At 39.9% G+C, this 23,636-nt stretch overlaps 1 protein-coding gene across 9 annotated transcripts in view; it reads left to right on the top strand.

Moving 5' to 3' along the window:
* LOC129352664 (sorbin and SH3 domain-containing protein 1) overlaps positions 1 to 23,352 on the top strand; it is a 65,216-nt gene extending 41,864 nt beyond the window's left edge. For 6 of the 9 annotated variants that reach the window (XM_055021780.1, XM_055021784.1, XM_055021783.1 and 3 more), the window contains 12 exons: positions 3,629 to 4,792; positions 7,933 to 7,997; positions 8,079 to 8,249; positions 9,475 to 9,521; positions 9,608 to 9,722; positions 10,016 to 10,141; positions 10,235 to 10,429; positions 11,329 to 11,787; positions 13,738 to 13,833; positions 15,559 to 15,746; positions 15,885 to 15,991; positions 17,232 to 23,352. In XM_055021780.1, coding sequence (XP_054877755.1) covers positions 3,629 to 4,792; positions 7,933 to 7,997; positions 8,079 to 8,249; positions 9,475 to 9,521; positions 9,608 to 9,722; positions 10,016 to 10,141; positions 10,235 to 10,429; positions 11,329 to 11,787; positions 13,738 to 13,833; positions 15,559 to 15,746; positions 15,885 to 15,991; positions 17,232 to 17,299 — 2,801 coding nt within the window. In that variant the 3' untranslated portion in view covers positions 17,300 to 23,352. The remainder of the gene's footprint in view (positions 1 to 3,628; positions 4,793 to 7,932; positions 7,998 to 8,078; positions 8,250 to 9,474; positions 9,522 to 9,607; positions 9,723 to 10,015; positions 10,142 to 10,234; positions 10,430 to 11,328; positions 11,788 to 13,737; positions 13,834 to 15,558; positions 15,747 to 15,884; positions 15,992 to 17,231) is intronic. The other 3 variants (XM_055021787.1, XM_055021788.1, XM_055021789.1) reach the window with 3 other exon arrangements.
* Positions 23,353 to 23,636: the final 284 nt, after the last annotated feature.

Below are 23,636 nucleotides of genomic sequence, written 5' to 3' on the forward strand. Positions count from 1 at the left end.
CAGTGTAAGCAGCTCTTAAAGCTGCAGATGTTGGAAAATGTTGAAACGTCCAGATGCATGTGATTCGCTTAACCGTTCTGTTGGATTACATTATTGGCCAATCACGTCGCAGCATTCATTACCGTCTATAAACCAAGAAAACATAAGAAGTTTATTTATTTCTGTCATTTATGGAGGGAAATTAGTTCCAATGTTGTCACAAGCAAAGAATATGTTCCAAAAATTTAAATTAGAAAAAATTTTAAGATTTTTTTTTTAAATTCACAAATTAATTTGAAAATATATGGAACTGCATAAATTTTATGTTATGACTCAAAAATATTTTTTGATCGAGAAATTTCTCAGAGTTTCATTTTTGAAAAATATTTTCCACAAATTTTTAAATATTTTCTTTGCTAGCAAAGATATTGGGATAATTATTGTCTCCACAATTTCTGTGCAACTGCAGCAAAATAAAAGGCAAGAAAAGCTTTTTGAAAAATCTTGAACCAAATAGACTCACAAAGACAGGATAAAAATAAATGGAATGGATTTCAATACAGAAAATTGCCATAAATAAATAATTAAAGGTTGATTCCAGAGAAACTAACAGCATCCAACTATATTAATTGAAAGTTGAGTGAAAGGAAAAACTTTGGTCAAAAGGTACACATCCAGCAGGGATTGAAAGCTTGTTTTGCCAAGAAGCTACTTTGAAAAGGTGATTTATGCGTGATTTATCAATATCCCAAATGACTTATTTTCAATGAACAAGGATTTTTTTTGTTTTACATTTATGTTTTTATTTATTACAAGACTTATTTATTATAAATCCACAAGTACAACTTTAGTGGAACAGACTTCGAATCCCTGTTACAATTCTTCTACCACACTTCTTCCTTCCACTCAACTACCATCAATACACCTGCAAAAGAAACAACAATTTCAAAGAGTTTTTGGTCGCGTTTTTTGTGCAAATATGAAATGAGACAAAAATAACATTTCAGGAAGATATAGAAGCTGATTTTAAGTCAATAATTCCTTAAAAATGGTTTCCCCGGCAGATTATTTCACTTATTTCACAGTTAATGGGCCCTGCGCCGTTACCTAGCAACGGCAGCCAAGCACAGCCCGTTACCTAGCAACGGCAGCCAAGCACAGCCCGTTACCTAGCAACAGCAGCCAAGCACAGCCCGTTTCCTAGCAACCGAGTTCTAATTGCACTGACAGATTATTTGGTTTTTAGAAAGATTTTCAATACAAAAGTTACTAGTACAGAACTAGTACTGTTTTTATTCATTAGGAATTGTTGACTGACAACAAGCTCCTATTTTGTGCTGAAAAGTTGGTTTTGTTTTACTTTACAAGATATTTGCAGTAGAAATTAGACCAAGAAACACTTTGCATTGTGCTACATACAGCTAGCTAAAACAAAAGGAACAAACGTTCTGACGGTGTTCTGATTTATTTCGATGCGCCTGTGGATCTTTTCACTTGTTCATGTTTTGACTCGTGTTGGGTCTGAAGTTGTCTGGAAACCCAACCTCGTGGATTTTTCCCTCTGCTGCCGCCCGGCCGGCCGGAGCGGCCGGGTCTCCAGGCAGAGCGGGTGTGGATGAGGAGCGATAAACAGAGCAGTGAGATAAACAGAGGGCAGGCATGAGGAAGTCAGCTGTCAGTGTGGGGTCAGGAGCTGGAATGCCAGAGCCCGGGGTGGAGGGGAGCGCAGATCCAAGGCGGGGAGGGACGCTCTGACCCAATGTACCGAGCTGAGTAAACACGCGACGGTTCCCACTTTTAAAGCCGAACTGCAGGATCATTATAATCCCGATGCTGGAAACGGTGATTGTTGTAAGCAGATGTGGAGCTACGCAGTGTGAAGAATTAGCCGTCCAGTCAACTGACTAACATGCAGCTCCTGCCTGAGGGCCGTTTGAGTCACTCGCTGCTCATGAAGCACAGAAAGGCAGAAACCAGACACTCCGTCAGGCGTTTCAGTCTTATGCTCACAAAATGTCACAAAATCTGAGATTTAAAGGGCTAACAATTAATTTAGTAATCAACTATTCTGGCGATTAATCGGAAAAAAATTACATTCTAAAGATTTCTCTTTTAGCCCCTTTTTTATACTATATTATAAATACATGTAAATATACTAATAAACATATAATCCAACTCCTTTTTTAAATAGGAAATGCAATAACCTAGCATTCTTTTAGTGAATCTGAACCTAGTGAAGCTAAAACTTTACAACTGAAGAAATTTTGACAAAAACATTTTCAGACAAAATGCTAATTTTATATATTTTTATACATGTTTGGCTTAAGTACTCCTCTGACCGTGTTCTGCCAGCAAATCAGCTTTTTTCCATTTGTACAGTTAACGATTAATCGATTACTGAAGTTGTTAACGATTAATCGATTACTGAAGTTAACGATTAATCGATTACTGAATTACAGTCACAACTGGTGATTCTGTGACATTTTATGACCGTAAAGCACTTTGAACAGCCTTCTCAAACTGACATTTCACTATTAGTTTAAACATGAGTCAAAACTGTGATTGTTTTTATTTGTCTCAATGTGCTACAGAATTGAGTTTAATCCGATTAATTGTTTCAGCCCCAAGTCTTTGTTCACATAAAACAAAACCCTGAGTAGCAGGAGTGACTGTTTTCTCTCCGTCTGCCATGAATAAAACGCAGAGTCATCCTCCACAGCGTGTTTTCCTGACAGATTTGATCGGTCGCTCGCCCCGCAGTGGAGCCTCGCAGCGCGTGAAAGTGTTGTGTCATTTCCAGGCACCATCTGGATCATGAGTCACCAGGCGCTGACACAAGCTTTTCCTAGCAGATTTCAACTTTTAGCTGCAGGGCGTTTGGATCAGGGTGTATTTTTAATTCACAAACTCAGGAAAGCAGCGTGACAGCAGCTCCGCCTGCAGATTCTGCAAACAAAGCTGCGTTTCAGCCTCAGTCTTTTTCCTTCCACTTCACAGTTACTCTCTATTTTGTGTTGATCGATCACCTAAAATCCCCTCAAACAACCAAAGTCTGAACATGATCAGCCTTTAGATTTTGCTGGCTCAAACAGCCTCCAACATCACATGACATTTCATGGCATGTCGCTGTTTGAACGCCGTCTGTTCCCTCGTTGTGTCGACGATACAGGCTCCTACGGTGGCCCTGAAGATCCAGCCGCATCCACAAGTCACTAAAACACAACAACATTAATTGTGGTAAGCACAATTACAACAAGAGTGGGAAACCCAAGAGTTTGGCTTTAGAACTGGATATTATTCTGACTGCAGTCGTTAGTTAATGTTCTGTTTTTTTAATTTTCTCAAGAAAACCCTTAACTTTTAGTTTTTCGTTGTTTTCTTAATTTATAGTTGTGCTCCGCTAATGTCATTGCGTTTTTGAATATTTTGTTGTGATATTCAATTTTGTGGTTAGTGATTTGACCTTCAGGGCCACCGTAGTTTCCTGCAGTAAACGTCTACTTGATGTTCACAGCATCAAGGCTGCTTCCTCTCATCCACTTTTGATGGAATTAGGTTTTTAGCTCAGACTCAAACTGTTTTTGTGTGTAAACTTTGTGACGTTGTAATCTAATATGTTGTTTATTCTGTTGTCCTGCATGCTTGCCAGTGGATTATAAAGGTGGGAATGGCTATTTAATTTCACCCTGCTCCTCTGTAAATAGTCGAACGGTTCTTGCCAGTAATGCAATAGGTGACCAGTGTAAGAGTAAGAAGCCCCTGTCCGCTGCCAAAGCCTGCATACCGCAGATCCTGCCCTCTAAGTTCAAGCCCAAGCTGCTGCCCCCCGGTGGTGACAGCAGGGACTGCAGCAGCGACTGCGCCAGACAGCCCAAGTCTCACAGCTGTGAGGATATCTACCCAGGGCGCTTTGGAGAAGAGGAGGACCGGGGCGTCTCCCCAGCGGTGAGACGGAGCGCGTCCGGGTTCTCCAGCCTTTACCGCTCCATGCATCACATCCAGCGGCCCAGTTCGGTCGGCTGCAGCCCGCACGGCAGCGTCCGCAGCCTCACCTCGCTGTTTGAGGCGGCCAAGAGCAACGCAGAGAAGTCGGTCGGGACTGTTGGACGGGACAACGTGTCATCAAGGGTCAGCGAGTTCGAATCGATGATCCAGCGGTCTGGCGCCGCCCCCAGCCGCTCGTCGTCACTGCCCGCCCTGGACTCCGGGCGGAACCGCAGCCCCGACCGCGTGGCGTCCGCCGTGTCCGCCGAGGCGCTCCTGACAACCGAAGCCACAACGACGGACGTTAGCACTGCGGCGGAGGGCGGGAACTCCAGGGTTTCGTCTCCGGAGGACGAGGTGGCTTCGTCATCGGGGGATGGACAGGAAGTGGAACAGATCCTCAGTGGATCCAAAACCCCTCCGCTCCACCACCACCATCACCACCTGCACCACCTGAACCACCCACTCCTCCTAAAGCCCAGCAAGTGCAAAGGCGCCTGCCCGGCCTCCTACACCCGCTTTACCACCATCCTGCGCCACGAGAGGCAGCAGGACACACCGGCTGCTGCGGAGCGGAAGGCCATGCTGCCGGGAAACCTTTTCCTCATGGGCCCGGCGCCCTTCAGGTTACGGAAGAACCCACAGCAGCACCAAACCCGCCGGACGCTGTTGGCCACCAGGGTGACGGCGGGCACCCAGAGGCCCCTCATCCCGCGGCGGCTCTCCTCCCTGGAGGTCGTGGAGAAGCTGGAGGGCGGCGGGACGGAGCGGCTGAGTAACGGCCAGGTGTTTGACGCCAACGGGAACCTACTGGCAGCTCACCATAGAGGTCGCTAACTCCATCCCTTTCACTGCTCTGTGGTCTCTCATTGATCTTCACCTTCCTCCTCCACAAAGCAACGCCACTGTCCTCTCATTTCCAGTCTGTGTGGTGTGTTCAAGTGACAGGGAACTGTCCATCTTCCATTTTCACTGTGAATGAGAGCTCTCATCCAGGTGTCTAGATTGTGTTGAAAATTGAGATTTCCTTTAAATGCTCTGCTGTCTAAAGGTATTTTCACACCTGATACTTTGGTAGACTTGGTTAAATTGGGGATCAAAATTGCAACATTTGTGTAATTTCAGCTGCTGTGTTTCTTTTTCTCACTGTGCTGGCAAACAATCCCAACCCTTTGAAAAACCTGTTCCCCTCCTCGCCTGCAGGGGCGCTGCACTGAAGGAAATGACACAAAGACTAAGCGCATCTTCCTTCTTCGTGAAATGTAAACAAAAATGGAGTGGTGTCAAATTTGAGTGGTTAGAAGATTTCTCTCTTATTTTTGGCAACAAAAAAAACACGAGTTTAAATTTGCGTGTTTGTTTTGGTTCAATTTACCCAGAATGCCCGGCGCTATAAGCCACCTCTTGGTAGAATCAGTTTGATTGGGGACCAAAGTTGCAGCATTTGCTACAATTTCAGCTGGTGTGCTTCTCTTTTGTGTCAAACAAATCAAACTAATTAGAATATGCAGTTCTCCTCCTCACCCGTAGGGGCACTGCACCAAGAAACAGTTTAGATTGTTTGTCAGTGCAGTGAAAAAGAGAACAGCAGCAGCTGAAAATGTCACAAATGTTGCAATTTTGGCCCTGAATTGCCAGTTGTGAAAACACCGTTAGATTGCAGTGAACATTTATTAAAACTATTTATTTATCCAAAGAAAAATTTGCCTGTTTAGCTTAGCATAGCTTAGCTGCATACAACTCTGTTTTTAGCACCATTATGCTAACTCTATTTAACTTATCAACTTAAAATCAAAACTATTGAACCCTTTACACACTGCAAATTGCAAGCAAACCAGTTTTCTCCTTTATGAAGATTTTTTTGTGCATTAAACACTAATGCCATCCAAACACTTCACTGACAGCAGGAGCTTCAGGAAGCCTTTTGTCACATACATAAATATCTTCTGGAAATTTGTAAAGCATTACATCTTTACAAATTATAGTTTACACTTAAATGCCTGCTGAAGATTGGCAAACACTTACCTGCAGTTCACCTAAAAAGTAAAAGCCAAACGTGAAGAATATAAAGAGCTTTTTGTGACATAAAAGATGATGAAACATCATTTTGAAAGTTTTCACCTGCAATGTGATACAAAGTGCATCATTTAGGGATGAAATACCAAAGCAACTTGGGTAGTAGCTGTTTGTCACAGCCGTATATAAAGTTCAGTCTCATCAATGGAGCATAGAGCTCAAAATAAAATCTCCAGTGTATTTCATACCAAATTCAGTTTCCAGTTTCATTAGATTATTTTTCTTGCTCTCTTTTCTAAATAAGAAATTATAAATGACAGAAAAAAATTCAGTAAGTGGCTATTACTTCTATCATTGCTTCTGAGTTTTACATCTGAGTACTGAGGCACAGCTATGAGAATTATGAGAAGATAGTCACAATATTGTCAGACTAAAGACAGTTTTACCAGAGGAACGTCTTAAAATTGCGAGAGAATTTAGTTTTAATTTTAAAAAATGATTGTAAAATGAATTTTTTGTTATTTTCTCATGAAATTACTACTTCATTCTCCTAATGTTTCAACTTTACTCCAGTAATATTGAGATTTTATTCTCGCTTTACTACGATGGTCTTCTTGAAAGATTATGATTTTCTTTTTGCAAAATAAAAAAGATTTTTACTGCCTAATATTCCAAGAAAAGAAGCCATTAGGCTTGTGAAACAAAATGGCCGCCTTGGGCTGACATTGATCCAGAAAAGCATTGGTGGGGAAGAAAGTCCAAAAGTGTGATTAATCGCTAATATTGATTTATTGACCTGGAGGTGTGAACCAGGAGGTCTGACAGTGAACTCTGGTGTAGTTTGAATGCTATGTGAACACCAAGCAGACCGGAGACTGCTCCAAAAACAGGAAGTGGACTACAGCACAGGGCATTCTGGGTAAATGCAACCAAAACAAACACATTAGCTTAGCGCTAACAGGAGGAATTACTTGTAGTTTTTTTACTAAAGACAAAAGAGAAATCCTAAAGCAGCTAAAATCAGATGCTACTCCATTTTTACAATTGAGCTTCGCGTCTTCTTCATTTTCTCCAGGTGTTCTTGGTGCAGCGCCCCCACAGGTGAGGAGGGCAGCAGGTTTTTCAAACCGTTTGGATTATCTGACTCAGGGCAGTGTGGAGGAGAAGCTCAGCAGCTGAAAATGTAACAAATGCTGCAAATGAACACGATACCTCATGTGAAGCATGATGGTGGCAGTATCATGCTTTGGTGCTGGGTTTTACTGCTAGAAAGCTGTAGCACAACATCAATACAAAGAACCCATTTAGCTCATCAGAATTAGCTTTTTAGCAACGATTGAGGCACAAGCAGTAAATTTAACTTTGGTTCCACCTGCTCACCACATGCAGACACGAAGCAGTTCAGGTCATAGGTCACAATTAAGTTTTGAAATGACATTTTTTCCATCGTCATAGAAAACGAGCATGTTCAGAAATCTGGAGGCTTTTTATAGCCATTATAACCTTATGTAACTCATGCATTTCTATATTAATTTTGGTTTTCCGTCATTTTTTACTTTTAGACACGCCGTCGATCTTTTCTTCCCAAACAGATGAGATATTTTCTGTTTGGGAATTAATAAATTAATGAAATAAATGTAAACTTTTAAAAAGTATTGGTCATTCACCATCAATACTCTCATGATTTCATGTTGATTTTTTTATTTTTTACTGGCGGTCACTGTAATTTTATATAATTTTTCCAGCATTTGGTCATTGTTCTCATCCCTGTCTGCATGCAGATGTTTTGCAGTGTACTTTGTTTTGTGTGGCCATTTGATGTGTGCATGCTTATTATAGTATTCCCTTTCATTCAGTTAACTGGAATTCAGGAGGTGACTGGAAAATTTTAGTTTGAATTTGCAGTTATGAGACGTAAAGTTAGCGATGAAATCATTTTGTTGTTTCTGTCAGACTCGGCCCCAGCTCAGGGGGAAAGCCAGGATGAAGTGTTGAGGAAGCGTCATGGGGACAAAGAGGTGAATTCATCGCTGAAATGTGTGCAGATTTTTCAGAAATTAGCAGCAGAAATGCAGCTTTCTGTTTTGTTTTCCTGACAGAAAATCCTGGAGGAGCAGCGGCGGCTGAAGCGGGAGCAGGAAGAGGCCGACATCGCGGCCCGGAGGCACACGGGGATTGTTCCGACGCACCACCAGTTCATCACCAACGAGCGCTTCGGAGACCTGCTCAACATCACAGATAACGCCGAGAAACGGAAATCAGGCGTCGAGGTACAACGCAGGGCCGAGTCTTATCACCGCTGCAGGCAGGAAGACGGAGGAGGGGGACTTTCTGCACCCTGATAAATCAACATTTCTGTCTAATGTTCAGTGAAAATATCTTAGTCCTGCTGAAATAAGACAAAACTAACTTCAGAGTATCTTTTCAGGAAGATAGAAGTTTGTTTTCAGTCAATAATTCCTTAATATTGATGAAAAACTAAAAACTCCTCTGACATTATTCAGCTGTCCCTGCGCCGTTACCCAGCAACCGAGTTGTAGTTACACCGGCAGAATATTTCAAAACAACAGAAACTGAAATTTACAAAACGACGGACGAAACCAGAACTGGGACCAGGTTTATAAAACTTACCTGAAAATCGTTTTTGTGTTTATGGAATCTATTTATTTGTCTTTTGAAATCATGGGATTTTTTCCCGTCACAAGAAGTTTATGTCAGCTGAAAAAAATAATCCAGATTTTCCAAAAATGTAATCTTCAAGATTTGACAAACAGATAACTTTAATGACCTACGGTTGTTAGGTAACGGTGCAGGGAGAGCTGAATAAAATCAACGTGTCGCCCGGTCCTACATTTAATTCTGTTGTTCCTCATCAATTGTAACAATTGAAGAATATTTTATTCAAGGAAAAACATCATTTTCTGAAAAAAAAGAAGAAAATATTTCTCTATAATTAATGACATCATTTATGGTTTTAAAATCTGTAAAATTTGCAACAAAAACTAGCAGAAGTCCTGCAAGGTTAAGTTCATTGTGTAGATAATATTTCATAAATTTCATTAATTTACCATTTAGATCTTAGATTCTGAAATTTTATGACACAAATGTCTGACTTTAAATCATTTATTTTGTTGCATTTTCTTGTAACAAAATAAAAGGAATTTTGATTCTAATAATGTCAGAAAATAAATAAGTTTTAATATCATACATTTAATAATTTAATCATTTGAAATTATTTTTTTTTTCTCGCAAACTTTAAGACTTTTGAAGAGCAAAGAATACTTTCTTCTAAGTATTTGATGTTAATCTAAACATTTTTCAGTGTTTTTGGTGGAAATTTTCTCCTTTTTACCTTTATCTACATATCGAGCTCACGACACGACTCAGGAAGATCTTCTTTTACTACGTGTCATTTAAGAGCCAGAAAGAACAATCTGATTAAAATACTGTGGTCTTTTATTCACAAACTAACTGAAAAGTTTCATTTCTGCACAGAGAACTCCAGCCATGGCACGCTTTGACTTCAGAGCAGAGAGCCTAAAGTAGGTGAAAATCATCAGAATAAAGACAATAGTCAGCCGTTTCTCAAAACTTTAAGCCAATAAAATTAGCTGTTTGTGTTTTTCAGGGAATTACCGTTTCAAAAGGGGGATATTGTGTACATAATCCGACAAGTCGATCAGAACTGGTATGAAGGAGAACATCATGGAAGAGTCGGCATTTTCCCACGAAGTTACGTTGAGGTTGGTTCAGTCGGCGAAGAAACCAGAAACTTGTTGATTATGAAGGGGGCTCCACTTCTGCTTTTCAAAGATGTACAGTGGCATCTGTGTGCAGCCAGTTTCAGCATGAGTTGGAGCCAGTTTATTTGGATTTAAAGTGGCAAGAGCCCATAAAGCAGCTCATTCTGAAGCTGACCAAAGTCTCATGACTTAAGAATAATTTTGTGCAAGAAAAATTGAATGAGCTTGTTTTGTATCGCCCACAGATCTAACCTAACGTACGATAAATCGCCTTTAATGGTTTCATGTTGCAGCTCCTGCCTCCCACAGAGAAAGCCCAGCCAAAGAAAAGCGCCCCGGTCCAGGTTCTGGAGTACGGAGAAGCGGTCGCCCGCTTCAACTTTAAGGGCGACACAGTGGTGGAGATGTCCTTCAGGAAGGTGAATCATCTGTCTGTGGTACCGATAATATTACAGAAGCAGAACCGTTCTGACCCGACCTGGTGGTTCTGACCCGACCTGGTGGTTCTGCAGGGCGAGCGGATCACGCTGATCCGCAGAGTGGATGAGAACTGGTACGAAGGGAAAATCTCCGGCACCAATCGGCAGGGTATTTTCCCCGTCACCTACGTGGAAGTCCACAAGCGGCCGCGCGTGAAGAACGGCGTGGACTACCCGGACCCGCCGGTCAGCCACTCGCCGCAGCGCAGCACCAACGCCTCGCCGCAGGTCAGCCTCATCTGGGTCGTGTTTCAGACTGGGCCATAAACACATTCTTAACATTTTAATATTTGGAAAATCTGGATTTTTTTCCACCAATGCAGTTTCCATTAATACTTTGGTATCAGTTTTACAGAACCGGGAATAATAAATATTTTGACACATCAGCATCAGATTATTATCAGTAGCAGGACTTTGAACAATAAATAAATAACATTACATATCGCAGCAGACACATGATCAATATCAAAAGATAACACGTTTGATTGAATATTTAATATATATATAATCCTCACTGAGCATTCTGGGAGATGTAGGCAGAGGAAATGCTTTAGCCGCTCACAACTAGAGAAGCTAGCTCACTCTCTTCTTGGTTACCTAGCAACAACCTTTTGAGTAACTTGTGGTTACCTAGCAACGGGCTGTTGAGCGACATGCGCAGCAGCAGTTTCAGGTTTTCAGTTCTCATAACTGGTTAAAAATAAAAAACTGTGGATCAGACAGGAAAGGCGACGCCGCCAGTCTGGCAGGTTTTCAGATATTTAAAACTAAAACTCTAGTCAATAATTATTGATATCGACTGTGATGAAACACTTTTATACAGTTTTCAGTATCGTCAAGCCCTAGTAATATTATAACTTTATTCTTATAAATGAACAAATAGTCTTGTAGCCTGGCCTTAAAGCTGCAGGATTCAGATAGACAGACATCAAACACTTAAAACAAAAATCCACTATTTGCAATTTAGTTTCCAGAAAAACAATTGAAAGAAAATGGAGATTTAATCTTTAAATCGCCCAGCTCTCGTTATGTCTCTCTGTGTTCACTTCATCTCTCTTTATTGTTGTTTTGGTGAATTTTTCTCATCTTTTATTTCCCGCTCTGCTCCCTCCATCTTGTGTAAAAAGCTGTATCGTAACCGCCTCACCACCTCCCCGCTGCCGCTGCCCCGCTCCCCGCGCCGCTCCGTCTCACCCGAGGTCCACGCCGTCTCCTCCGAGTGGATCTCTCTCACCGTGGGCGGTGGCAGCCCCCCCGCCGCCCCTACGCCCCCCCTGCCGCCGCCGCCCACCGTCTCCTACCGCTGGGGCGAGTACCTGCCCCCGCCGTACTCTGCCAGCCCCGTGCCCTACATCTCCCCGATGGTGTCTCCGTCCGCCTCCCCGCTGCCGCCGCCGCATCCGCCCAGGCCCGGCTCGGCCACGCCCTTTCTCACCTTCACTCCGCCACAGGGGGAGGACTTCCTGTCGCGCAGCGTGAGCCCCAACGGCGGGCCGGTGCTTGAAGGCTGGCTGAGCGAGGGGGAGAGCGCGGAGGGGGAGCGGGGCCGGGTGGCCCGGGGCAGCAGACAGAGTAGCCCTGCAGAGGTACCACCTGCATGGTGTGTGGTGTTCACTGCAAAATGACCTTTGACCTCCCTAGAGTAGCTGTGGATGTGGTTCTGATGTGTGCTCATCACTTTTGCAGAGCCTTGGAAAAGTATTCACGACCTCTGAACCCAGATCATTCGCGCTACAAAAGGAACGGTGTGTTACAGCATTTTAGGCAATAAAATGGAATTGAATTGTTAATTTTTATCTTTTAACATATTTCTGATATTGCATAAGCAAAGCTTAAGTGAGTCAAAGGAAAATCTGCAAAAACATGCCAAATATTTTATCTGATCAACTGAATATTAAAATAGTTGTTAGTTTCAGTCCTAATTACAACGACAAATCTAAAGCAGCTTAAATTAGAAATGGAAAGAAAAAGAGTCATACTTTGTATCATTTACTATATAATAGAACGGGAACATCTTTATGAGGGTATTGTTACCTACTCCAGACTCCCCCTAGTGGTTTGGAGGACGCCCTGGTTTGGCGCGAGTTTGCAGCGTTCTATACTTCCTGTTCTTTTTGCTTTTTGCATAATTCCTTTTTTTCCTTTTTTGTAATTGCAGGTTTTTGCAACATTTTCATTGCATTTGTTTTGCTGTTTGCATTATTAAAAAACACATAATTTTCCCCTCCATTCTTCAAAAATGCACTATTTTCTGCTTTATCACGTAAAACCCCAAATGAAGCTGAAACACTGAATTTGGTGGTTTTAACGTGACAAAATGTGGAAAAGTTTTAGGAGTGTGCATAATTTTCCAAGGCTTTGGGTTTGACCTGTAGCTGCACAGAGTTCTGCTGGTCTTTGCAGAAGATCGAGTCTGAAGGGGAATGCATGCTGTGGTGTGTTCACTAACGTTCAGTGGTTTTGCGGTGTGTGTGTGTGTGTGTGTGTGTGTGTGTGTGTGTGTGTGTGTGTGTGTGTGTGTGTGTGTGTGTGTGTGTGTGTGTGTGTGTGTGCGTGCATTTTATGGCTGTGAAAGACTTTCAGGAGAAGAAGAAAAGTCCCAGTTCAACTTTTGGCATGAGGATATGAAAATTACCACCAGTTTGGCTCGTTAAAGATAGTTTTACCAAGAGTGATGCTAACAGAAAATGCTAGCAACTTCCAGTGCATCAATAGCTTAGCTGGACTTTGGAAATTATGATTAACTGTGTATTAATGATTCATTAGATTAAAATTAGTTCCAATTGATTCACAAACAACGGCCGCTTCGACCTTCTTTTAGTGTTGTAGTTTGGCCTTCATCCAGCAGAGGGCGCCGCTGGTCATCCTCCAGCAGGTTGATGCAGACGCCAAGATGGCAGCCGAACCAGAGTCTAGTGAACTTAATGCGGTTCTGTTTTTAAATATAAACGAAAAGCGCCTCAAGATGCACATGAATGGAGCTTTATATTCAACTTTTCATTCGGAAACGTTTCCAAGGTGAGGATGTGATGACAGAAAAGTTAACGCGGTTAGAGGGAAAACATGGTGCCAAACAGCAAGATTGATCTTTCATGAGTTCATCGATTTAATCGTGCAAAGTTTTCACTTTCCTTGAAGAACAAACACAAATGGTACTTCTGTATCTGTATTAAGTGTTTCAGATGCTTTATTCTTTTCATCTTTTAATTTTCCTGTTTTTTATATTCAGTAAATAGTAAGTTTATTATTATTTATATTTATGTGAGAATTTTTTTTTAAATTTATTCAGTCAGTATTTAAATCAGCTGACACAAAATAATATTAAAAATAAAGATATCTTCTTAATTCAGCATAAGAACACTGTGGAAATACGGGTAGCCATCTTGGCACAAGAGAAAAGCTTATTTGTTAATCGTTAGTTGATCAGCTTCAGATGAATTCAATAATTGCATCCCTGAGGTTGTGGTGGGGTTCGGACCGGTTTCAGCTCAGCTAAGCTTTCATTAAAAGACGCTGGCGATGTGTGTGTGTTGCAGTTTGTGAAGAACGAGGCCGACCATCTGGGACGGATCTCCAGGAGCCCCGTGACGCCGTACGACATCCAGGAGAACAACAACGTTAACTCATTTGCGGTAAGGAAATCTCTGATCTTTGACCAAAATGCCCTTAAACTCATTATTTCATCTTTCATTTAAACTCATTACTTCATCTTTCATTTAAATTCATTATTTCATCTTTAACTTCCTTTATGTGTGAAGTTGTGCCTCATGTTTGACAACAAACAATTCATCCATAAAAGTTTGACATTTAGGAAAAATCTTGATTTGTTTTCTTCCTAATCGTCAAAAACCGTCATTCAGACCAATAAAATTAAACAAATTCACGTTTTTAAAGAAATTCTGCACAATAAAGCAAATCCTAGCTAACTGATGTAAAAATAAAAGTGTATGGAAGCCCATTTCTGCCATGAAAGAAAAAATAAAAGCCGAAGAGGAAGTCTGAATTTTGACTTTGAAAGACAAAATAATGACTTTAAAAGACATAATTATAGTTTTATGTGTCATAATTATGACTTTACAAACATTAGAATTATGACGTTGTGAGTCATAATTATGATTTATATCTTATAATTATGACTTTTAAACCCAAATTATAATTTTGAAAGTAACAATTATTTCTTTCTGGCTCGTAATTATGACTTTGAATTTTTATGCTGCTTCCTGTTCATGACTGTGTCCATTATATTAACATGGAAGCCTCACGCATGAGGCTTCTGGATGATCAAGCAATAAGTTTTTATATGTACAATTTGTCAGGGGAGCAGCCGACAAAATTGCCTGTCAAAATAATATTAATAATCAGAATGAAAATTATTGAGCTCATTTTAATTCATTATGCGATTAATTGAATTATTGCTTATTCCACTTTGGTGGAAACTAGTGGTTGATGCTAATAAATAAACTGTCTATCTGACATAAACCAGCTTTATGTGACTCTCAGGAAGAAAATGAATTGTCTTAAAGGGGCAGCATTATGTAAAATTGACTTTTTTCAGCTTTCTATCATGTTATCATGTTTTTCCCACGTCACAAACAAACCTGCCTTAGATAAACAAAGTGACTTTCCATCTCAAAATTGACTTTAAAAGTCAAAATTATTACTTTTATTTTATTAATTATCATTTTTATCTCATAATTATGACTTGGAAATCTAAAATTATGATTTTGAAAGTTACAATTATTTCTTTCTAGCTTATAATTGCGGTTTTCAAGCTTCCACCTTACAGTTCTTCCCCCAGTCAGCTCCTTCAGACTAGCCAGCAGCAATTAGCAGACACCTGCTGAGCTCATTATAGGAGATACTCCTCAGTGAAATGCTGGTAAAAAGGTTGTTAAAGGGTTAATGTAGGAGTAGTGTGATAACTTCCTGAGAGACCAGGACTTTTAAGTCAGATTTTAAATAAAATCTTTTTATGAAAACTGAAGGTTACTTTGTTTGTGCTATGAACTGGCATTACCTGCCTGGAAAACATAATACTGTCCCTTTAAACGTCTGTCTGTGGCCACCATCTTCATGCTCACACTGACTAATATCCTGTAACGATGAACTAACGGTCTCATGTTTCCTGTCTCCATGCTCCCACTCTGGTGTTTCATTCCTCTCCTCCTGGGCTTCACCAACATCTCTACTTTTTCTTCTGGCTTTGAATGGATTACTGCCGTATTCTCCGTTTTTTTTCCCCGCCTTTGCTTCGTATCCGACCCCCCTCCCCCACCTCTTTCTAACTCCTTAAACCCCTGACCTCGGCCTCCTCCGGGACTCTTGTATGTGTCTCTGGCGACTCCTGCTCCCACCAGGAGGCAGTGTGTAATGAGATCTTGAATATTGCTGAGACCTCAGTGAGGTACTGCAGCACCCTGTCCCACCACCATAATGACTCTCTTCATAGACTGCACCCCCACCCCAGTAAACCATGTCTCATCATTTCCCAGCAACCCCAGTCCCACAGCAGCAGCCCAGAGCCGAGTCGTCTCAGCTGTGGAATGTGAGTGACATTTATTTACAGTTTCACTTTTTTATTGTTTATTTTTGCATGTTTCAGCTGAAGCCCCTCCCAGCTCCTTTGATTGGAGCGAGCCGGTTTGCTGGTTTTAACAACGTGCTCTTTGTGTCGCCGCTCCAGTTTCCAGGCTTTGTACAGTTATGTGCCTCAGAATGACGACGAGCTGGAGCTGCAGGAGGGAGATCTCGTCAGTGTCATGGAAAAATGCGATGACGGCTGGTTTGTCGGTACGTCCTGCAGGACATTAATCCATACAGGGTTTCTGCACAATGACAGCACAGGCTTGCAGACGCTGTACTGTACGGCAAGCCCTTTTAACATAAAATCAGTCTGGTGCAATAAATCAGTCACATGAAATCTCCATTTGCACGATTTGTTGTTTTTTCTTTTTCCACCAAAAACTGGATGATAAAAGTCTTCTGTCTGGTGTTTTGGTCTCAAATAGACATTTTTTGAAGGACAATTTTGATTAGAGAAACTTTATAATTCATTTATTTGTTGTTTATGTTGTTTTTATTTTAGATATTTAAAAAGTCTTCCTGTTCCAATGATAAATATTCATTAGAATTTAAAGTTTATTGGTCTTTGAAAATGTGCACCAGATCACCATTATATTCCTTCCAAGTTCTCTCAAAACAACAATATTGTCAATTATTGCGATACGTCTAGAATAATTTATCATCCAACAAAATTTGACAGGGTTATCTGTAATTACATTCTACAAATCTAAAGATGAGTAATTAATAATTACTGCTATTAAAATTGTGGTTTGAAATCATTTTCAAGTAATACGTTAATAAGGGCGTATTATTGCAAAGTTGACCAATAAAATACTCATTTAAAATTCAAAAATAAGACAAGCTTACAAGTCAACCAATAAGAATGCAACAAGTGTTTTCTGAATGCTAAGTCAACAATAAAACTCCCCTCTTTTCCAGTAGCCATTGTCCAGGACATAAAACAGTAAAACCAGCTGACCAAATGTGCTGGAACTCTGCTAAGGTTGCTAAGTAATGGAATGGGTTAGCTAGGTGAAGGACAGCGCCTACTGACTTGTGACGTTACATTCAAAAAGGTTTTGGAAACATTAACTTATTGCCCAAAAAGCTGACTATATTTTTAAATCCTTGAGTTTTTTTTTAGAAGCAGTAGAAACACAAATGGAAGTGAGTTTTGGATAATTGGTCGCCTTTAATAGTAAATTTAACCTCATTTATACTAGTCAGAATGTAATAAAGAGATTTCTTCATTTACTATGACATCTAGTCATAAACCAGTTTCAGATATCTGGAACATAAGTGTAGTGAAATGGATTTTATGTTAAAATGGCATGCCATACAAGCATGCATGAAGCCTCCTGCAGAGGGAGAGCCATGCGTCACTGGGTCACATTGCTCCATATAGAGTTTCTAATGGATGACAGCAGAACCCCATCACTTACTCCCGTTTTCCTGTTTTCCTCCACAGGCACATCGAGGAGGACAAAACAGTTTGGGACTTTCCCTGGGAATTACGTGAAGGAAGTGAAACTGTAACCACATCTAATCTGCCTGTAACACACGGTTGCCTGTCAAGCTTGGGGAAGTTATTACTACTGCGCATGGCTGCTGGGTAGAATAGTCGTCTGGCCAGGCGAATACGTTTGCTGGTTAAGTGATCGGTGCGGCCGAGGGGATGTGGAAGGACGGCGGAGGGGACGGCGCTCTCTCTCCGCCCAAACCGCCGTCACCCGTTACTCACTTCTGGGCAGAATCCATCCGACTCCAACATGTGGGGATTACGTCACTCGAATTAGCTGATGTTGCACAGATTATAGCTTCCAGTACGTCCGTGTGTTTATGTAGCACCTGGTCTCGATCGCCACATCACAATGGATCTTATTACCGAAGAAGGACTTTGGAGGAGGGAACAACGTTGTATTTTGTGAAGCCGCCTTTCGGGACCAGAGGTGCGAATCATCAATCTTGGATCTTCTTAATTTAAAAATATCAAATTTACTTCCCAGATGTGAAATTTTGTCTGTCAAACAGACTTTTCCCCTTTGATTCTGATTGAAAAAAAACAATCATTTTGAGTTTAAAGGGCATATATCATTATTATTAAAGATGATCTATAATGCTTCCTTGAACAGGTTGTGGTAGGTCTAAGGCCGAAACAAAACATGTTCATTACATTTTTTTGGACAAATCTTTCTTAGATGATGAGATTGTAGTCAGTTTCAGAATGAGCTGTTTTAGGGCTCTGTCACTTTAAATCCATATAAGCTGCAGCTGGTCATCCCCCCAACAAATCAACATTTACACTTTCTGCTGCAAAAAGATGCGTCGTTTTACAGCCATACTTTGAAAAGCAGAAGTGGAGCCTCCTGCACAACCAACAAGACTGCATCAAGTGGCTTCAGACACTGATGAAGAAAAACCATCGTCACAGGCAGTTACTGGTAAAAGAAACTGTTCCAGCCTGATGAACTTGGTGGTCTGGCTGTCGACTCTGCTAGCAGCTGTAGCAACTGTGTGTCAACTTTAAATAGTTTCTTAATTTCAGTCTAATTTTTCTATTATTTTTTGGAATGTCTTTGTAGCAAGCATGCTAACTCATCCTCTTTCCATGTAATTGCCTTAAAACAGGGAAGCCAAACATTTTCATTTTTGGCCGCATGTAGATCATGAATGTCTCCGAAGGGCCAGTTGATGCAGAATGTATTAATAAAACTAAACGTTAAACTGTTGAAACTTATCTACATCTAATTAGTACTTCTTAAAATGTTAATTTTTTAACTTCTTTTCACACAAATGTAATTTGGTCCTATACAAATGAAAACTGATTTGTTTTCTGATTAAATCATGTTTAAGTACATAACTGGTATCTTAAAGTTCAATTTCTGTGGCTCTCTACAGTAGAGGGCCACAGAAATAGTCACGGTGGCCGGATTTGGCCCGCGGGCCGTGAGTTTAATACATGTGCCTTAAAATGTTAATTTTTTTGTCTACAGTAATTAAAATACATTATCCATATATGGCCGTACTTTCCTGTTTTTGGGAGCGTGGCTTTAAAGTCTCGTTTTGTTTCAAAAAATTATCTTTTTAAAGTTTCTTATTCACTTTGAAAACAAACAAAATTTGAGGTACTTTAAATATGAAGCTTTCCGTCTCTTCAATATGATGATATCTGCCCTTTAACCATCAGTAACGTTAGCGACCCCTGCTGGAACTGGTCTGATTTTGCTTCTCTTTTTTTTTTTTTTTGGTTATCTGAAATTACTATAACTTCAGTGTTGTTGTTTTTCAGGGGAATGTTAAAGCTGCTACACCTCTGTGTAATCCTAACGCTTCAGACACCGCTTCAGTATTGTTTTGTTTTTTAACCAAACGCTCTTCCTGATGCAGTCGGGTGCATGTGTAGAAACAACAAGCTTATTTAAAATGATATATTTAAGCCCGAGCAGCAAAAGCGCTGCGAAGGCAAATTGTTTTCTATATTGTTTCTGTAGCAAACACAGAGCAGGACACACAGACTGTGTTGCACGTTCTCTCCAAGTGAAGCGCCGCTTTTGATTTGATTGGATTAAGTGACGCCTTTAAGGTAGCTAGTGACCCAACGCCTTCAGCACAACTACCAGACGGGCGTGGTCGCACTTAACTTCCTGTTTGTCCCCAGCTTACAAGATAAAAGCAGATTCATCTGATATGACCTACACTGCAAAATCACGATACTTTTGGTTTAGTTTTTTGTGTAAATATATTAATGCACTTAAAAATAAAACAAAACTAACTTAGAGGTAACTTATTAGAATGACAGGAACGTGTTTTAAGTTAATTCCTTAATATGAAAGAAAAAGTTGTAGCTTCACTGACAACTGGCTCTGCCGTTACCTAGCAACCCCGGTCAAGCACAGCCCGTCGCCTAGCAACCCAGTTCCACTTGCAGATTATTTTATGTGTAACAATAAATGTTTTCAGGAAGTGATAATCTGCCAGGGAAACCTGCACTTTTTCATTAACATTTAGTTATCTACTTAAAACCAGCTCCTATATATTGCTGAAAAGTTACTTGTAAGTCATTTTTATCTTATTTTAAATGTACTAAGAAGTTTCCACTAGGAATACTTGGTAAGATTTTGTGTTTTTGCAGTGTACTGCGATCTAGTTTTAGTTCAGGAATGTGATTTTTACTGATTCTTATAGAAGTTTTAACCACATCCTCTGGGATCAGATTGTATCCACACACACGAGGCCTTCTGAATACGAGCACGTGTTTGTTTTTCTTTCTGTAAACGTTCTGCATGCACTGTAAAACCAAACTGCAGCATGAAATCCCATCTCAACCCAATTCATCTTCCCACAGAGGTGGTGACAGGGTTTCACTTTAGATCCTCTGAGAGCATCAGAGCCGTCTTCCTGTGTGAGAAACGCCACATCCCAGAGTTAAGCTACCTACAAAAACAAGGACTATTATTGATCTTTTTTTTCATATTTTCTTTAGAATCCGTCTTGTTTTTGTCTGTCTCAGCTCTGTGCATGTTAGTCCTGAACAGAGCTGTCGGATTGTTCTGCAGATACCCGTAGAGCTTGTTATGACCTGCACAGAGCAGCATGACGCTGTAGTTTGAGGGTTATTTGCTAAACAGGTATTTTTAAGCTGCTTTGGTGCAGATCAGGGCTCTGTGCAAAGATTATAATCATCATTTCTCAATTACAGTATAGCAGACCATCAGTAGTTATCCCTTTGTACAGTGCCTTGAGAAGTATTCACAGTCATACTTTTTTTTTTTTTTGCATTTGTCAACTTCCAGTCACAAACTTCAATCTGTTTTTATTAGGATTTAATGAAAGATCAACACAAATTAATTACGGCATAATTCCAGTTTACATATGGAAACGATGAGGCTGCGTTCGCACAGCAGAATGTGATGCAAATTGGATTTTTTGTGCACCTTTTCCACATCAGTGTGAACGGCCTATGGAAGAGGATTAGGGCCAATGTAAAACATGTAAATAAAATGTTGACTTTTAACTCATAATTCTGATTTTGTGCCAATCTGCGTCAAATTCCAAATAACCAAATATTCTTAGGTCAATTATGTGGTTAGCTAATGAAAATAATCACATTGTTTCTTTCTTGTAACTGTGTTTGTAGACCTGCTCTTTGTCCTCATTGAAATCCTGTCACAAATTTAATTGGTATATTTTAGACGAGATTTGCTGCATAAACAATTTAAATGATTCTGATCCTGAGAAAAAAGTCCAAATTTGTATTACTTTTTTTTCAGTGGCCCTCATGTTATTCCGTATAATTGCGATCCTTTCATACAAAAACAAAAAAAACATAAAATTTATTGGACATATATTAGTTTTCAAAACAGCCAGATTTTTGCACATTCTTCTTTACGAAATAGCTCCAACTCACTTTGAATGGTCATGCAAAAAAGATCCTCAATTGGATGCAAGTCTAGACTTTGACTAGGCCATTCTAACACATCTATATGCCTTGATCCATCTTATTGTTGCTTTGGGTGCTACAGGTGAACCTCCACCCCAGTCTACTGTCTTCTAAAGTCTCAGATTTTTTCTTATTTCCATAATATTTTTGTTTTAACCTCTCTGATTACGGCTCTCCGTCTCCAGTGTGTCTTACTGTTTTTATTTTATTTTACTTTTCCTCTGATGTGTCCTCTGTGAGATCTTGTTGCTGTTATTTCCTGACCTCTCTGCCGTGTTTCTGTCTTCCTGATGCTTTTCGTCCACTAACGTTCCCAGACACGTCACACAAGAGTTGGAATTTGTTCCGGCATCAAATACAATCATTTAAACATAATTTTTATTAATTCCACTTTACAAAAACAGAAAATCTTGTGATTTAATAAGTAATCTTGATCTATCTCTGTACACTTGAAATGAAACTAAACTAACCAGGAACTTTTCAGCAAGAAACAGCAGCTTCTTTTAACGATTTCTAGATGTTGATTTTAAAAAGTTCGACTTTCACTAGCAGAATATTCCACTAATAATACATAATACTTATAATATTTCCCTCATCGTTACAAGTGAATTAATGTTTGTTTTATTGCCTTAAAACAAGCTCCTATATCTCGCTGGAAAGTAACTTCTGACTTAGTTTTGTCTTATTCCATATTTGTAAAGGAAACTAGACCAAACTGAGTTGGTAAGATTCTGTTTTTGCAGTGTATCCATTAATTTGTGTTGATCATATAAAATCCCAGTTGTTTTTATTACAGTTTGTGTTTCTGATGTGACAAAATGTGAAAAAGAAACATGCTTTAGATAGAAATCAGATGAAGGAAATATGAGAAGTAAATGAAGTTCAATTTGTCACCAGAACAATCAGTGTTCCCATTTCTTTGGGGTTTAATTCAGTTTTTTCCCTCCTGCTTTGCCAACATAGCTAGAGTTTTTCCTCAGCTGGTTTGTGATAATTTGCTGCACTGTGGGTTTGCACTGATGTATCGTTCGTGTTTTGTTTCACCGCAGAGGCCTCCACGACATGTTTGATCCTCTATAGCCTCAGCTTCACTTCAATGTGTCTGGCTGGTTGAGAGTGTGACGACTTGTAGCATTTGTAAACTTCCATTATAAAAATAGATTTTTTTAACACTCGATGTAAAAATAGGTCAGTCATAAATACTCGCAGCAGTGTTTTTGTGCTCTATTGTGCTCCATACAGCATCAGGGGGTGAATGAATGTTTGCAGATATGAATGTGATGCAGGCAGCGTTGTCCAAACTTCATCCTAAATGAGAAGAGGAAATGTTGTAAATATGTAAAATAGAGCAAACAGACTGTAAACGGCAGGAGGATCAGATTGTTCTCTCTGTCACTCGGATTTGAGGCAAAGCACAGAAGGTTTCACATGTTTTCACGTTCGCTGCCATTTGTGAGCATAACCATGAGGATTTATTAAATTCTGCCTCATTAGCTGCGTTTCCGTTACAAATGTGCACAAAACTTTCATATTCCACTAACGTCGGATAAAACACGATTTTGTAATTGCAGTGTTTCCATTTAATGAGAAACAGAATTAAATCACAGGTGAATAAGTTTGTTCACACGATAAATCATTAAAAACACGATCCTCCAACTACTTCCTGTTTTATTCTTCGTGGTTTGTGCCAGTGACAACATCCTGTTGTTGATCATGTGACTCATTTGACGCAAAGATATTGTTTCTGTAGCAGTTTTGCAAATAAAACCAATTTTGATACGTCCATAAAACACCTCACCATAACGCTAAAACTTTTTTTTTTAATTGCGCAATTAAATAGTGAATGGAAACGCAGCTAGTGTCATTTTTTTAATTTTGATTTACTGAAATGTATCGGGTCATAATTCAGTGTAACTATGGTCTGTTTGTTACCAAACTAGAACCAGTACCTAAGAGTGTGACATATTGCTTCGAAATAACGATTAACAACTGAAATAATTGGGATAGTTTGATGAGATGCACAACCTGCAACAGGTTTGGCTTGTTTGCTTCAGTTTGCAGTGATGTTAGATTAACAACATTAAAATAAAGATACCACACACGGCTGTGACTACGGTATTATGCAATATTTAATAAACAATTTAAAATATTATGTGTCTTGTCGCATTATTTATCACTTTAGTTATCTGCGTTGATTGGAATCAATAGCTAATTTGAGCAGATATTGAAAACAATGCGTCGTCTTTTTGATGCAACCAGAGCCGGCCCAGGTAATAAGTGAAATAAACAAGAAAACAGAAGACAATATTGTTCACATGAGATTTTGTTTCTACTCTGCAAAATACAAAGTATTTTTTGTCTAGTCCAGAAATTTTTCAGAAAGATGTGGGAGCTTATTTTAAGTCAATAATTCATTAATATTGATGGAAAAAT

This window comes from Poeciliopsis prolifica, unplaced genomic scaffold (assembly GCF_027474105.1).
Source record: "Poeciliopsis prolifica strain line A6 unplaced genomic scaffold, Auburn_PproV2 SCAFFOLD078, whole genome shotgun sequence".
In the NCBI taxonomy this organism is placed as follows: Eukaryota; Metazoa; Chordata; class Actinopteri; order Cyprinodontiformes; family Poeciliidae; genus Poeciliopsis; species Poeciliopsis prolifica.